The 15,000-nt window shown below is 41.4% G+C and overlaps 1 protein-coding gene across 1 annotated transcript in view; it reads right to left on the reverse strand.

The window, feature by feature from the left end:
- Positions 1-85: 85 nt before the first annotated feature.
- Positions 86-15,000, reverse strand: part of LOC139024456 (probable phospholipid-transporting ATPase IM) — a 67,319-nt gene continuing 52,404 nt past the window's right edge. Inside the window, 9 exon segments of the mRNA XM_070439261.1 lie at positions 86-1,859; positions 2,185-2,334; positions 5,493-5,623; positions 5,938-6,029; positions 6,031-6,072; positions 9,826-9,896; positions 10,168-10,413; positions 10,862-10,945; positions 11,178-11,401. Coding sequence (XP_070295362.1) covers positions 1,629-1,859; positions 2,185-2,334; positions 5,493-5,623; positions 5,938-6,029; positions 6,031-6,072; positions 9,826-9,896; positions 10,168-10,413; positions 10,862-10,945; positions 11,178-11,401 — 1,271 coding nt within the window. The 3' untranslated portion in view covers positions 86-1,628.

Consider the following 15,000-nt stretch of genomic DNA (forward strand, 5'->3'; position numbering starts at 1 on the left):
TCATTCTGAACATTCTTTCAGTCCAGCATTTTAAACACTCAAGAACATCTGAAGATCTTCATGTTCCAGTCAAGCATTTTTCTAAACCTCAAGAACATTCTGAACATTCTTTCAGTCAGCATTCTAAACCTCAAGAACATTCTGAACATTCTTTCAGTCAGCATTCTAAACCTCATCTTTGTTGAGGTAGTTTCTATCTGATTTTAATTTAATTATCACGATGACTTACTGTATGTGCAAAACCAGATTATATATATTTTTTAAATAACATATTTTGCATATTCATGGTCATCGGCAAAAGATGATTTGTAACACAGTGTTCTAACAATGATAGAGTTGTGCTTAATGTTTTCCTAAAGCAGCCTGAAGTACATACCTGTATTATATCACTGTTTCCAGGTGGCTATGATACCAAACTCATACCTGTCCAGCCCAGGCTGCCGAAAAAATCAATCTACTCCTACATTTATTGAAAATGAGATCTCCACCAAAAATCAAAACTCCAAATGCTTAGGGCTCTATTCAATCCGTATCGCGGAAAWRAAGCGTTACAGTGTGATTTCAATTTAAAGGCAATGTTAGCGGAYACTGCATTCWCGGTAAACACTGCCSACGACGGCTCAAWAGTAAAAAATGACCTTAGAATTGATATCTGTACCGCTCCACTGATTCAGATGGACTAGAGCCTATAGGGATCTTTCTGAACATGAGTTGATCCCAGAACAGCAACTGATTTGGATATTCCTGTGCGGGTTCTTTTGGAGTCTGCTTGCTGGTGCGCTCATGTCCTCTGATGATTGAGTTTYACTTACTCTCAATTTTCTTGTGTGCTGCTTTGTCCAGTGCCCACAGTATAGTCATTTACCAGACGCTTTTATCCAAAGTGACTCACAGAACTGTCAACATTGACAGTGACAAACAGGTAACTGCCAAAATAAAGGAAACACCAAGATAAAGTGTCTTAAAAAGGGCGTTGGGGCACCACGAGCCAGAACAGCTTCAATGCACCTTGGCATAGATTCTATAAATGCCTGAATCTCTATTGGAGGGATGCGACACCARTCTTCCACAAGAATGTTAAATTTGGTGTTTGTTTTTTTGATGGTGGTGTAAAAATGCTATCTCACGGCACCTGCTCCAGAATTTCCCAGAAYTGTTCAATTGGTTTGAGATCTGATGACTGAGATGGCCATGGGCATATATATGGTTTACACCGTTTTCATGCRCATCAAACCATACAGGGACCACTCGTTCCCTGTGGATAGGGGGCATTGTCAATCCTATCAGGATAGAAATGCTTCACCATAGGTTGAAGGTGATCACTCAGAATGGCTGTGTATTTATTGGAGTTTACCTTGCCCTCTAAGGGGGTTCAGTGGACATAAACCATGGCAGGAAAACGCACCTCGCACCATAACAGAGCCGCCAGAACCCTCATAAGTGTTTCCATTATTTTGGCAGTTACCTGTATATGTGGCCGATCGATCCAATGTGGGAAATCGAACCCCCCCAACCTGATGTTGACCGTACCATGCTCTAATTCTTACTCACTGAGCCAGGTGTAGACGCACAGGATCATCTTATACTCTAAACAGCTTGTTAGGAATCTAAAAACTGGGCGTAAAAGGTCATGTCTGAACTGCCCCATTGGAAGCACCATTAGAATCCATTAAAGTCTGTTGAGTTCTAGTGTTGCCTTCCGAGGTTCCGGATGTTCCGTAGGCCTCAGCAGAGACACAGGCTACCGGTGTTTCCCCCTTCCTCTTCGACATGCCCTCTATCAAACTTCTGCTGTTGTGGACCCTACCAGGGGACGATGGGGACAGGGATGGGGAGGGGGCAGCGGTGCTGGGGGTGACCTTGATGTTGTTTTGAAAAATAAAGTTACACACTTTAAATTTAGGCTTACACTCTTATCTAGAACCTTAAAAGTTTCTTCTGCTGTCCCCATGGGAGGGGGGGGGGACCTTTTGAAGAAGCCTTTTGGGTTCCACGTAGAACCCTTTTCACAGAGGGTTCTACGTGTAACTTAAAAAGTATTCTATCTGGAACCGAAAAGGGTTCATCAAAGGGTTCTCCCATGGGGAACCATTTAAAAAAAAAAATAGAATGGAGAGCGCAGAACTGATGTTTTGGCACTACACTACATATATATATATTTTGTTATTAGTTTATTTGACAGACCTTCATGTTCTTCCCTGAGGTTATGAGCTCTCCATAGCCCTCTTGGTGGGAGAAGGCGTAGGCTGAGCGCCGGGAGCTCGTCCTCCGAACACGTCTCAGGTTTTGCTCCTTAGGACCCAGCTTTCTGCTGGCCTGCTGCAGGCACCGCACCTGAGAAAGGAGGACAACAACAGAGAGTACAGTTATTGTGGATAGTCAGATTAATATAATAGTTTGTTTAAAACGTTTACATGCTTTGCAAGAAGAACTATTTCCCTCATAATCCTGTTGACGTGGACACATCTGAAATCAGGCTACCTGATYGCWCCTCTGATAAATGCAGAAAATCACAAATTAAAATAAATGCTTTACCACAGTGACCATTTTATAGTAGTGACATTTTTTTCGCGAAGCCTATTTGATTCTGAGTTCGGACATACAACGTTTGTATGTGAAAACGAATTATAAGATGTATACCTTCAGTTTTTCCCGAACTCACTTCAATCGCGTATTAAAGAGGGAGGTTGAGCTGACAGGTTCTGGCCCATGTTCAGATCACTATGCACCGCTGGGACGCTGATTAAGCTGTTTACACGTCCTAATCATTTGAAAGATTGCTCAGACAACCAGATGTTTTAATCAGTGCTTACTTCAATTGTGTCCTTATGCCAATTAAGATAAGCAGACTGTTACATAACCTGGCTACTGTCATAATCAATTTAATATTCAATTATTCCTGTGCATGTTTCGGGTGTCAACTGGCTTTGTCTGCTGACGGTATTATATATATTATATATGGTTGAAGTTGAATTGAACCGTATAAAAGCAAATCAGAATGGAGAAAGCCTCACTTTTGTGCCACCCTCAGGGTCAATTCACCTACTCATAAAGCACATTTAGAACTCTTTATTAAAATAAAAACATAAAACCCATTCATTCTGTCAATTTAGTTTTTAAAATACCGTGGATATGATCATATATTTTGGTATATCGCCCAGCCTAAGGCACCTGGCACCGAACTGTCCTATACACTCTGAAATCGTTTATAGCACGGCCACTTCTGTATGGACAGCTATATTAAAAACTGGGGCTGCAAACCTACGGGGCTACACACAGCGAGTAGATGACCTCGCACTGTCACTTGGCGAGAGCACGGAGCTATTTTCAATCTTGATCTCAATGCAATAGCCAGGTGCACGTTAAATCAGCACCAGTCTAAAACAGAAACACTGTCTAGTCACCACATCTTCAGGCTCTTCTACTATATCCTCATTAAACCCTAAGTTAACCCCTCATCTAAACCAAAACCACTTCTTAGTGTCACCACATTACAGGCTCGTTCTCATATCCACTTATCCTCATAACCCTAGTTAACCCTCATACTGTTTACTCAGAGTAAAAGACACCCATGCTGCTATTCATTCATGTATAATAAATACACACACGCACACGCACACGGCACACACACACACACCACAACAGCATCACAGCAACAGCACACCGAGTGTGAAGCCCTCGGCGCAGTGTCCCACTTCTTGCAGTTAAATTGAATGGCGTGGATATAAAGGAGTGGGGGAGGAAGGGGCCAGACCCAGGCGGCCAGACCAGGGCTGTGTCTTCTCACAGGCACCGCTCCACACCCCCATCCAGACCCAAAATAGACCAGGATGTTATGCACAATCCTAGAGTGAGTGGGCTGTGTTTCCAAGAGCACGCACACACACACACACACACACACACACACACACACATCACACTGCAGATCTTCACCGACAGTGTTAATACCCACTATGACATTGAGTATTACAACAACATACCTGGAGCACAGTTCAGCTTCCTTCATCCCGAGACCAACGAACTCGGTAGTCCTAGCATAGACTAAAATTCCTAACGATCGTCACTAAGGATGAATGTGATACACACACTGATTGCAGAATGTGAATGAGTACACACACACACACCACACACACACACCACACATCACACCACACACACAACACACACACACCACACAACACACACACACACACCACCACACACACACACACACACTAACAGACTGGCAGCAGGAGTGCAGTGGCCAGGGCTGTGGAGTTCCTACCTGTGGCTGGGGACGGTGAGTAATGAATGAGATACACATACAGGCTAATGAAAACAGCACGACATTATCAGTCTGTCTCCAGTCATAGTGTCGTGTGTGTGTTTGGGCTGTGTGAAGTGTGTGTGGTGTGGTGATCAACTTGACCAACACCTATCACTGGGATCATGTTTGTTATTATACGAAAACTAGCTTTAGAGGAAATACAATCGCAACATCCTCTCAAAATTACATCATCACAAGCTCGATAGTACCTCTCTTGCCCAACTTTTAACTACAGGGTCTTACAAGCTCAACCAGATTTCTAGCTCACTATAACCCATTTAACGGAACATGTACTGTACAACAAATACGTACAGTCGACTAATCACCGTAAATAACCAGTAAATAGTTCCATCTTGACACTGATCTAAGATCACAATATGAACTAACGAAAGTCGGAGACGGACGATCCAGCAGACCGATCAGATCTCGTGCGAAATATATAACATTCCTCTCCTGCGCAAAGGTGCACCGATGCAGCCATGCCTACGCAATACACAGTACGCAATGATAAAAATTGATATCACACTAGAACAGTTATTATACACCGCCACATAATCATAAAGCGCAGTGACCAGCGCATTTTTTATGAACTACACATCATCATCAATATCATGGATAAGAATAGACACGAAACTTATTACATAGGAGAACTCCCCCCTTTGTTCAGGGACACATTATTCCATTTCTGTTAGTCACATGTCTGTGGAACTTGTTCAGTTTATGTCTCAGTTGTTGAATCTTGTTATGTTCATACAAATATTTACACACATTGACAGTGAGAGGACGTTTCTTTTTTTGCTGAGTTTACTTATGTAATTGTGATATTTCTGTTTTTTCATTTTCAATAAATGAACTAAAACGTGTTTTTTTAAAACATGTTTTTACTTTGTCAGTATGGGGTATTGAGTGTAGATGGGTGAGAAAAGAAATATGTTAATATATTATTATTATTATATTATTAATATATATTATATTAAAATTGTAATCCATTTTGAATTCAGGTTGTAACACGATATGGAATAAGTCAAGGTGTATGAATACTTTCTGAAGGTATTGAATGTCTCATAGAAATTGAGAAGAAGAAGAACTACTTCAGTGATTTTGGTGTCTTCTCTTTCCATTGGTTTAGTGTGATGTTTCCCCTGTTCCTAGTGGTTACGGCYTCTGTCAATCAAGTTCCCTTTACCTTGTCTGTCAGAGTGGGGTAAAGGTCTGTCTTCAGAAAGCGGACTGCCAACCCTGGCATGACACACGCCACGGTGGTCAGCATTATAACCAGCCACACACTCTTCTGAGTCAGGCAGTTACGGGCTGTGCCTGAAAAACCCACAACAAAAATACCCTCTGACTCAAAACAATGCTCTGCATATTGGTACAATTTCATCTATCATTATCGTACTCGATATTTAAAACTGAATTACACTAGGTTAATATATTACACTAGGTTACTGAATTACACTAGGTTAATGTATTACACTAGGTTACTGAATTACACTAGGTTAATGTTTACACTAGGTTACTGAATTACACTAGGTTAATGTATTACACTAGGTTACTGATTACACTGCTAGTACTGTAAAGCCTGATGTAAAACTGCTTTATAAATACATGTGACTGATTGATTGACTTACCAATGAAAGGAAAATGGCTGGGGAGTATGCTGAAGAGGCCGTCACTGTGCATAGCGAATAGAATCGAAAAGTAGACAGCCAGGCTACCCCACAAATACGTGATTCACAGTTGTCCAATAGTAGGTGTCAGGCAATCTGTAACCGAACAAACAACTACATGGTCATATCACATATCAAGTAAACAGTGACATTGTTCATATCTTGTACTGTCATTTATTTTTTGTAATTTGAAATAGATTTCTAAGTCTTTTTGTAAATGATTGGAAAGCACATATATATTTCAGTTAGTTAGTTAGTTATTAATGCATGGTTTGAGAATGACCATTACCTGGCCTCTCCCACTAACAGAGCCTGGAGGCATTTCCTTATTTTGCTTCTGATTAATCATTTATATCTTGCCATAGCAACCAAGGCACGAGGTATCAAAACAAAAAACTAACACAAACCCAGGAAGGATTGAACAAGAAACTACCGTACACCTGAACCCTAACATACTATAGATGTGAGCTGGATACAGCCAGAAAATTTCAATAAACCATGCCTACAGACATAACAGGCTTGTATTTGTATTTATTATGGATTCCCATTAGTTCTGCAAGGCAGCAGCTACTCTTCCTGGGGTTAATTATGGATCCTCATTAGTTCCTGCCAAGGCAGCAGCTACTCTTCCTGGGGTTTATTATGGATCCCATTAGTTCCTGCAAGGCAGCAGCTACTCTTCCTGGGTTTATTATGGATCCCCATTAGTTCCTGCCAAGGCAGCAGCTATCTTCCTGGGGTTTATTATGGATCCCATTAGTTCCTGCCAAGGCAGCAGCTACTCTTCCTGGGTTTATTATGGATCCATTAGTTCCTGCAAGGCGAGCTACTCTTCCTGGGGTTTATTATGGATCCCCATTAGTTCCTGCCAAGGCAGCAGCTACTCTTCCTGGGGTTTTATGGATCCCCATTAGTTTCTGCCAAGGCACAGCTACTCTTCCTGGGGTTTATTATGGATCCCCGTAGTTCTGCCAAGGCAGCAGCTACTCTTCTGGGGTTTTATGGGATCCCCGTTAGTTCCTGCCAGCAGCTACTCTAAGGATGCTATACATTTGAAAAACATTACAATACATTCACAACAGATTTCAACAACATTAAGTGTGTGCCCTCAGGCCACTACTCTACTACCACATATCTATAAAACAAATCCATGTGTACATGTGTGTTTTAGTGCATATCAAATAAAAGAATGTTAAAAAAAAAAGATGTACATTTTAATAAATACATTTTATTAGTCACATGTGCTGAATATAAAGGTGATGTGCTTACTTACAATCCGCTAACCAACAATGCAAAAGGAAATTAAAAGGAACTAGGAAGTAATTAAAGAGCAGCAGTAAAATAAATGTGGAGGCTATATACAGGGTATTACGGACGAGTCATGTGAGGCTAGATACAGGGGGTACACGAGTCATGTGGGGTAACGGGTATCGTACAGAGTCAATGTGGAGGCTATATACAGGGGGTACCAGTACAGAGTCAATGTGGAGGCTATTACAGGGGTACCGGACAGAGTCAATGTGGAGGCTATATACGGGGTACCTGGTACAGAGTCAATGTGGAGGCTATATACAGAGGGTCCGTACAGAGTCAAGTGTGGGCTATATACAGGGGGTACCGTAAGAGTCAATGTGGAGGCTATATCCAGGGGTACCGGTAAGAGTCAATGTGCGGGGTTATACTAGGGGTGGTACCGGACAAGAGTCAATGTGGAGGCTATATACAAGGGGTACCGGTACAGAGTCAAGTGTGGAGGGTATATACAGGGGGTACGGTACAGAGTCATGTGGAGGCTATATCAGGTGGTACCGGTACAGAGTCCAATGTGGGCGCATATACAGGGGTAGACCTGGTACAGAGTCAATGTGGAGGCTATATCCAGGGGGTACCGGTACAGAGTCAATGTGGAGGCTATATACAGGGGGTACGGTAAGAGTCAATGTGGAGGCTATATACAGGGGGTACGGTACAGAGTCAATGTGGAGGCTATATACTAGGGGTACCGACAGAGTCAATGTGGAGCTATATACAGGGGGTACCGGTACAGAGTCAATGTGCGGGGGCACTGGTTAGTCGAGGTAATTGAGGTAATATGTACATGTAGGTAGAGTTATTAAAGTGACTATGCATAGTAATAACAGAGAGTAGCAGCGGCGTAAAAGGGGGGGGAAATGCAAATTGTCTGGGTAGCCATTTGATTAGATGTTCAGAAGTCTTATAGCTTGGGGGTAGAAGCTGTTTAGAAGCTTCTTGGAACTAGACTTGGCGCGTCGGTACTGCTTGCCATGAGGTAGCAGAGAGAAATGTTATCGTGTGTGTGTATGCATGTGTCTATGTATGTGTCTCTTCAGAGTCCCCGTTGTTCCATAAGGTGTATATTTATCTGTTTTTTTACATCTAATGTTACTGCTGCATCAGTTACTTGATGTGGAATAGAGTTCCATGTAGTCATGGCTCTATGTAGTACTGTGTGCCTTCCATAGTCTGTTCTGGACTTGGGGCTTGTGAAGAAACCTTTGGTGGTATGTCTTGTGGGGTATGCATGGGTGTCTTAGCTGTGTGCCAGCAGTTTAAACAGACAGCTTGGTGCTTTCAACATGTCAATACCTCTCATAAATACAAGTAGTGATGAAGTCAATCTCTCCTCCACTTTGAGCTAGGAGAGATTAACATTCATATTATTAATGTTAGCTCTCTGTGTACATCCAAGGGCCAGCCGTGCTGACCTGTTCTGAGCCAATTGGCAACTGACCACACGACTGAYCAGTAGTCCAGCTGCGACAAAACTAGGGCCTGTAGGACCTGCCTTGTTGACAGTGTTGTTAAGAAGGCAGAGCAGCGTTTTATTATGGACAGACTTCTCCCCATCTTAGCTACTGTTGTATCAATATGTTTTGAGTATGACAGTTTACTCCAAGCAGTTTATAGTCTCCTCAACTTGCTCAATTTCCACATTATTCATTACAAGATTTAGTTGAGGTTTAGGGTTTAGTGAGTGATTTGTCCCAAATACAATGCTTTTAGTTTTTGAAATATTTAGGACTAACTTATTCCTTGCCACCCACTCTGAAACTAACTGCAGCTCTTTAACCTGTTTGGGCTAGGGTGCAGCATTTTCACGTTCGGATGAAAAGCGTGCCCAGAGTAAACTTCCTGCTACTCAGGCCCAGATACTAATATATGCATATTATTAGTAGTATTGGATGGAAAACACTCAGAAGTTTCTAAAACTGTTTGAATGATGTCTGTGAGTATAACAGAACTCATATGGCAGGCGAAAACCTGAGAAAAATCCAACCAGGAAGTGGGAAATCTGAGGTTTGTAGTTTTTCAACTCCTTGCCTATCGAATATACAGTGTCTGTGGGGTCATARTGCACTTCCCAAGGCTTCCACTAGATGTCAACAGTCTTTAGAACCTTGTTTGAGGCTTCTACTGTGAAGTGAGGGCGAATGAGAGCTGATTGAGTAACAGGTCTGCCAGAGTGGCATGAGTTGATCACGRGCTCTCACGTGAGAGCGACCTGCAATTCTAAAGACAAAGGAATTCTTCGGTTGGAACATTATTGAAGATTTATGTTAAAAACATCCTAAAGATTGATTCTATACATCGTTTGACATGTTTCTACGGACTGWAACGGAACTTTTTGACTTTTCGTCTGGACCTAGTGATCGCGCGTCATGAATTTGGATTTGTGAACTCAAGGCGCGAACAACAAGGAGTTATTTGGACATAAATGATGGACTTTATCGAACTAAACAAACATTTATTGTGGATCTGGGATTCCTGGGAGTGCATTCTGATGAAGATCATCAAAGGTAAGTGAATATTTATAATGCTATTTCTGACTTCTGTTGACTCCGCAACATGACGGGTATCTGTTTGGCTTCTTTTGGTCTCTGAGCGCACTTTCCTGCAGGCTTAAATTGAAGATATGGCAAATAGGAGAGGCAATATCGTCCGCTATTATCCTCAGTAATTTTCCATCCACGTGTCAGACCCCTGTGTCATTGTTAATAGACAACAATAATTTTTGTTCACCTCTTTCACACACTGACTTTACGGAATTCAAAATTACAATGCTTGTCTTTCATAATTTGGTCAGATATCCTTGGATGTGTAGTGTCCGTGTTTGTTGCTGGCATGTCATGCCTAAGTTTGCTAATCTTGTCATCTGACTATGTTTCTTACCTGAACGCTCACCACTATGACCAAGGATGTTGATATGATGACGGCGAAAGCCTGCTGGTCTGAGATGTGTGATCCGTCGTCCCTGACGACGAGACAGAAGGCTCCGTAGGGGATGAAGAAGAGGAGGAAGGAGGTGCCCATCCCCTGCAGCGTACACAGGAAGAACTGTCTCTTATTGAACAGGAGATTGAGCTGTCCTGGACGGTACAGGCTAGGGTAGCGGTGGCTGTTGGCTTCGTTCACATCCTGGGGATGAAAAGAGTTGTTGTGATGAGAGGTGTGTGTGTGTACGCCGGACTACATTGTCTGGTTTCCCGGATACAGACTTAGCTTAAGTCCTGGACTAATAAGCACTTTAATGGACTTCCTCCATTGGGTAGGTTTTTTAGTTCAGAACTAGGCTTAACCTGTGTCCTGGTCAGTTTACCGACTCTAAATGATATTGAGTTAGAGTTGGGTGAGGATAAGGGAAGTAATTAATGTTTAGGTGGGGTAGAGGTAGTTTGAGGTTTAGAGTCCCTAATGATATTTTGTTAGGACACAGGAAATAGGGGATCTAAAAAACATTACATATTCACCTGTATGACTTGGCAGAATCTTGAAAAGAAAAAAAACGAAAGAAAGTAAGTAAGTAAAAGAAAGTGAAAGATGGCTCGGCGGGTTGCCATTGTATGTAGTTTCTACCAGTTCTTACCTGATCGAAAAGCCCCATGGCCAGAACTGGCAGGGATGTGTAGACTATATTGAAGAGAGTGATAAACCACTGGTCATAAACCGTCTAAGAACAGAAGGAATAAAGTGAAGAAAAACATTTATACAAAATGTTTACAAATATAAAATGTTGATGTACTATAATGGTGCATTGTTCTTTGCCCCAATGAAATAGCATTTGTATCTGATTATTGTTTTTTATTTTCAAGAGACTTTGGACAAAGACAACTACCGTAAGTACATTTTGTTCCTACGTTTTCCCAAAATATATATATATATTTTTTGTCACTTTTAATTACCTGAGCTGAGAAACCACAGAAGAAGCCGAACCAGAAGTGCACCAGGGTGAAGGCAAAGTTCTTGTAGAAGAAGTAGAACAGGAAGTTGCACATGCGGAAATAGGACCAGCGGCCGTGGACCAGCAGGAGACGCTGCAGATAGCGGAACTGGGCAAAGGAGTAGTCGGAGGCTAGCACAGCCTGCATGCCCTCCTGACCTGATATACCTACACCTATATGAGCCGCTGGACAGAGAGAGAGAGAGAGACCCTACATGAAATGATAAAATATACAGACAACAAATTCCAATTGACTATACTTAAACTCTTTAACATCATCCTCAGCTCTGGCAATTTCCCCAATATTTGGAACCAAGGACTGATAACCCCAATCCACAAAAGTGGAGACAAATTTGACCCCAATAACTACCGTGGGATATGCGTCAACAGCAACCTTGGGGAAATCCTCTGCATTATCATTAACAGAAGACTTGTACATTTCCTCAGTGAAAACAATGTACCGAGCAAATGTCATATTGGCTTTTTACAAAACTATCGTACGACAGACCACGTATTCACCCTGCACACCCTAATTGACAAACAAACAAATCAGAACAAAGGCAAAGTCTTCTAATGCTTTGCTGACTTCAAAAAAGCTATTGACTCAATTTGGCATGAGGGTCTGCTATACAAATTGATGGAAAGTGGTGTTGGTGGAAAAACATACGACATTATAAAATACATGTACAAAAACAACAAAAATTGGCAAAAAACATACACATTTCTTTCCACAGGGCTGTAGGGTAAGACAGGGATGCAGCTTAAGCCCCACCCTCTTCAACATATATATCAACAAATTGTCAAGGGCACAAGAACAGTCTGCAGCACCCGGCCTCCCCCTCCTAGAATCTGAAGTCAAATATCTACTGTTTGCTGATGATCTGGTGCTTCTTGTCCCCAACAAATGAGGACCTACAGCAGCACCCAGATCTTCTGCACAGATTCTGCCAGACCTGGGCCCTGTCAGACCTGGGCCCTGACAGTAAATCTCAGTAAGACAAAAATAATGGAGCTCCAAAAAAGGTCCAGTCGCCATAACCACAAATACAAATTCCATCTAGACACCGTTGTCCTAGAGCACACAAAAAACTATACATACCTCGGCCTAAACATCAGCGCCACAGGTAACTTCCACAAAGCTGTGAACGATCTGAGAGACAAGGTAAGAAGGGTCTTCTATGCCATCATAGAACCCATTGCCCTTTATGGTTGTGAGGTCTGGGGTCCYCTCACCATCCAAGAATTCACCAAATGGGACAAACGCCAAATTGAGACTCTGCATGCAGAATTCAGCAAAAATATCCTACGTGTACAACGTAAAACACCAAATAATGCATGCAGAGCGGAATCAGGCCGAAACCCGCTAATTATCAAAATCCAGAAAAGAGCTGTTAAATTCTACAACCACCTAAAAGGAAGTGATTCCCAAGCCTTCCATAACAAATCACCTACAGAGAGATGAACCTGACTTCTCCTAAGCAAGTTGGTCCTAGGGCTGGTCCATATTGAATGCTATTTGGCCCTAAAAAGAGAYTACACAGTGGCAGAATACCTGACCACTGTGACTGACCCAAAATTAAGGAAAGCTTTGACTATGTACAGACTCAGTGAGCATAGCCTTGCTATTGAGAAAGGTGGCCGTAGGCAGACCTGGCCCTTAAGAGAAGACAGGCTATGTGCAACACTGCCCACAAAATGAGGTGGAAACTGAGCTGCACTTCCTAACCTCCTGCCAAAATTATGACCTATTAGAGACACATATTTCTATCAGATTACACAGACCCACAAAGAATTCGAAAAAACAAATCCAATTTTGATAAACTCCCATATCTACTGGGTGAAATACCACAGTGTTCCATCACAGCAGCAAGATTTGTGACCTGTTGCCACAAGAYAAGGGCAACCAGTGAAGAACGAACACCATTGTAAATACAACCCATATCTATGTTTATTTATTTTCCCTTTGTACTTTAACTATTTGCATATCMCTACAACACTGTACATAGACATAAAATAATATATGAAATGTCTCTATTATTTTGTAACTTGTGTGAGTGTAATATTTACTGTTCACTTTTGATTGTTTATTTCACTTTTGTTTATCCATTTTACTTGCTTTGGCAATGTAAACATAGGTTTCCCATGACAATAAAGCAGCTTGAATTGAGAGAGATAGAGAGATACAACACTGCCCCTTTAATTAAGACATACACCTTTAAACTGACTGGCTTTTCAAAGACAGCTTGAAATGTAGCCAACACGTTTTGTTTTCTTATAGGAAGCAGAAACTCCCCATTGCTGACCTATATGTATCTATAACTGGGCTAATAACTCGCTAACTAGCAAAGAATACCAACAAATGTGTGCGCTCTGAACTGATCTGAAAAGCGCATTCCCTCGAGGGTGATTGAAAGACTGCTCTTGGCCCCGCCAAAATAATTCTACTCTGTTGCGCTCTGGCTCTGCCTACAACAAAATCACAGACAAAATCACGACTTGTTTTGGATTGTTGCATTGAAAAGGGGCCTGATATAATGTTGATTCAATCACAGAAAAAACGTTTATCTATATAGTGCGAACTCAGTGAAGTTGAATCTCTTGCGTCTCTACGCGTCATGGTATTTCATTTCGCAGCGGTCATGGAAGAGGTGCGCGGCCGAGCGGGCGCGCAGTTTACACGTACATTTTTTTATATTTTTTTTTACTGTTGAGAGTTAGAATAGTAGAATACAGGAGGTGCAATTTCGAAACGAAACTTGATTGTGCATCAGCAGTCTTCCTTTTGTTATATATCATTTACTGACAGTCACACTATTAGCTCATGTCAGTGATTGCTAAATTACTCTTCTTAGGCTAGCCAGCTATCTCAACTTGTCGAAAATTCATGGCTGAATTACCGATCAGGTACATATTACATTTGCCCAGGGGCCTTGACTTCCAGGGGGCCTGTGTTGATTTTTTTAGTCACTCTCACTCAGATATCATATTAACATGTCAATAGTCATGGCAAAATGTGTAGAATTGCAGGAAATTAGCTGTAAACTGCATAAAAACGTATTTGTTTACCTTTTTGTTCATAAAAGAAAATGTCTGCTAACAGATCCCTCTGTACATATTAAATTAAAGTTTGTAATCCTGTTGCTGAGCTAATCTGAGTTTATGTGTAGCGCCTAATGGTATAGTTAATAGGCTATGTGTTTGTCGATGGACTGAGATGAATGGAGCTACAGTAACCAATGTGATAACGGCTGGGGACATTTTGGCTTGTTTTTAAATGTTCTCCAAATCGCATTTTAGTTTTTAAATTGTATAGATATGCAGTAAATCAGTTTCAACTTCCTTAAAATGGATTGGATGGGGGGAAAGACCCCCAATTCCCCATCCCCATGAGTTATTAACAAATTTWAAAAAATCGGATTTTWCGTATCCATTTAAACCACTGTAAATCCACTTCACAACTTTTTTTAGGGCCATCAAAGACATTACCACGATGAACCGTGTTAAGTTTGGTATTGATCTCTTAAAACATAAGAAAACTATTACCAATTCACGTTTTTCACTGTGTAACGCTAATGCTTAAAATAATCATATAAAATCTTCTCAGATTCACTCCAAATTTGGTCTTTAGACTTAAAAAATCTGATTTTACGTGTCCATTTAAACCACTGTAAATCCACTCCACGGTGGCCTATCAACTTGAAACTTGTCATCTCTATTATGGATGTTCCTAAGATGAAGCACATTGAATTTGTATCTCAAATAACAAGGAAACTATTAGCAACTCA

This window comes from Salvelinus sp. IW2-2015, unplaced genomic scaffold (genome assembly GCF_002910315.2).
Source record: "Salvelinus sp. IW2-2015 unplaced genomic scaffold, ASM291031v2 Un_scaffold1525, whole genome shotgun sequence".
NCBI classification, from domain to species: Eukaryota; Metazoa; Chordata; class Actinopteri; order Salmoniformes; family Salmonidae; genus Salvelinus; species Salvelinus sp. IW2-2015.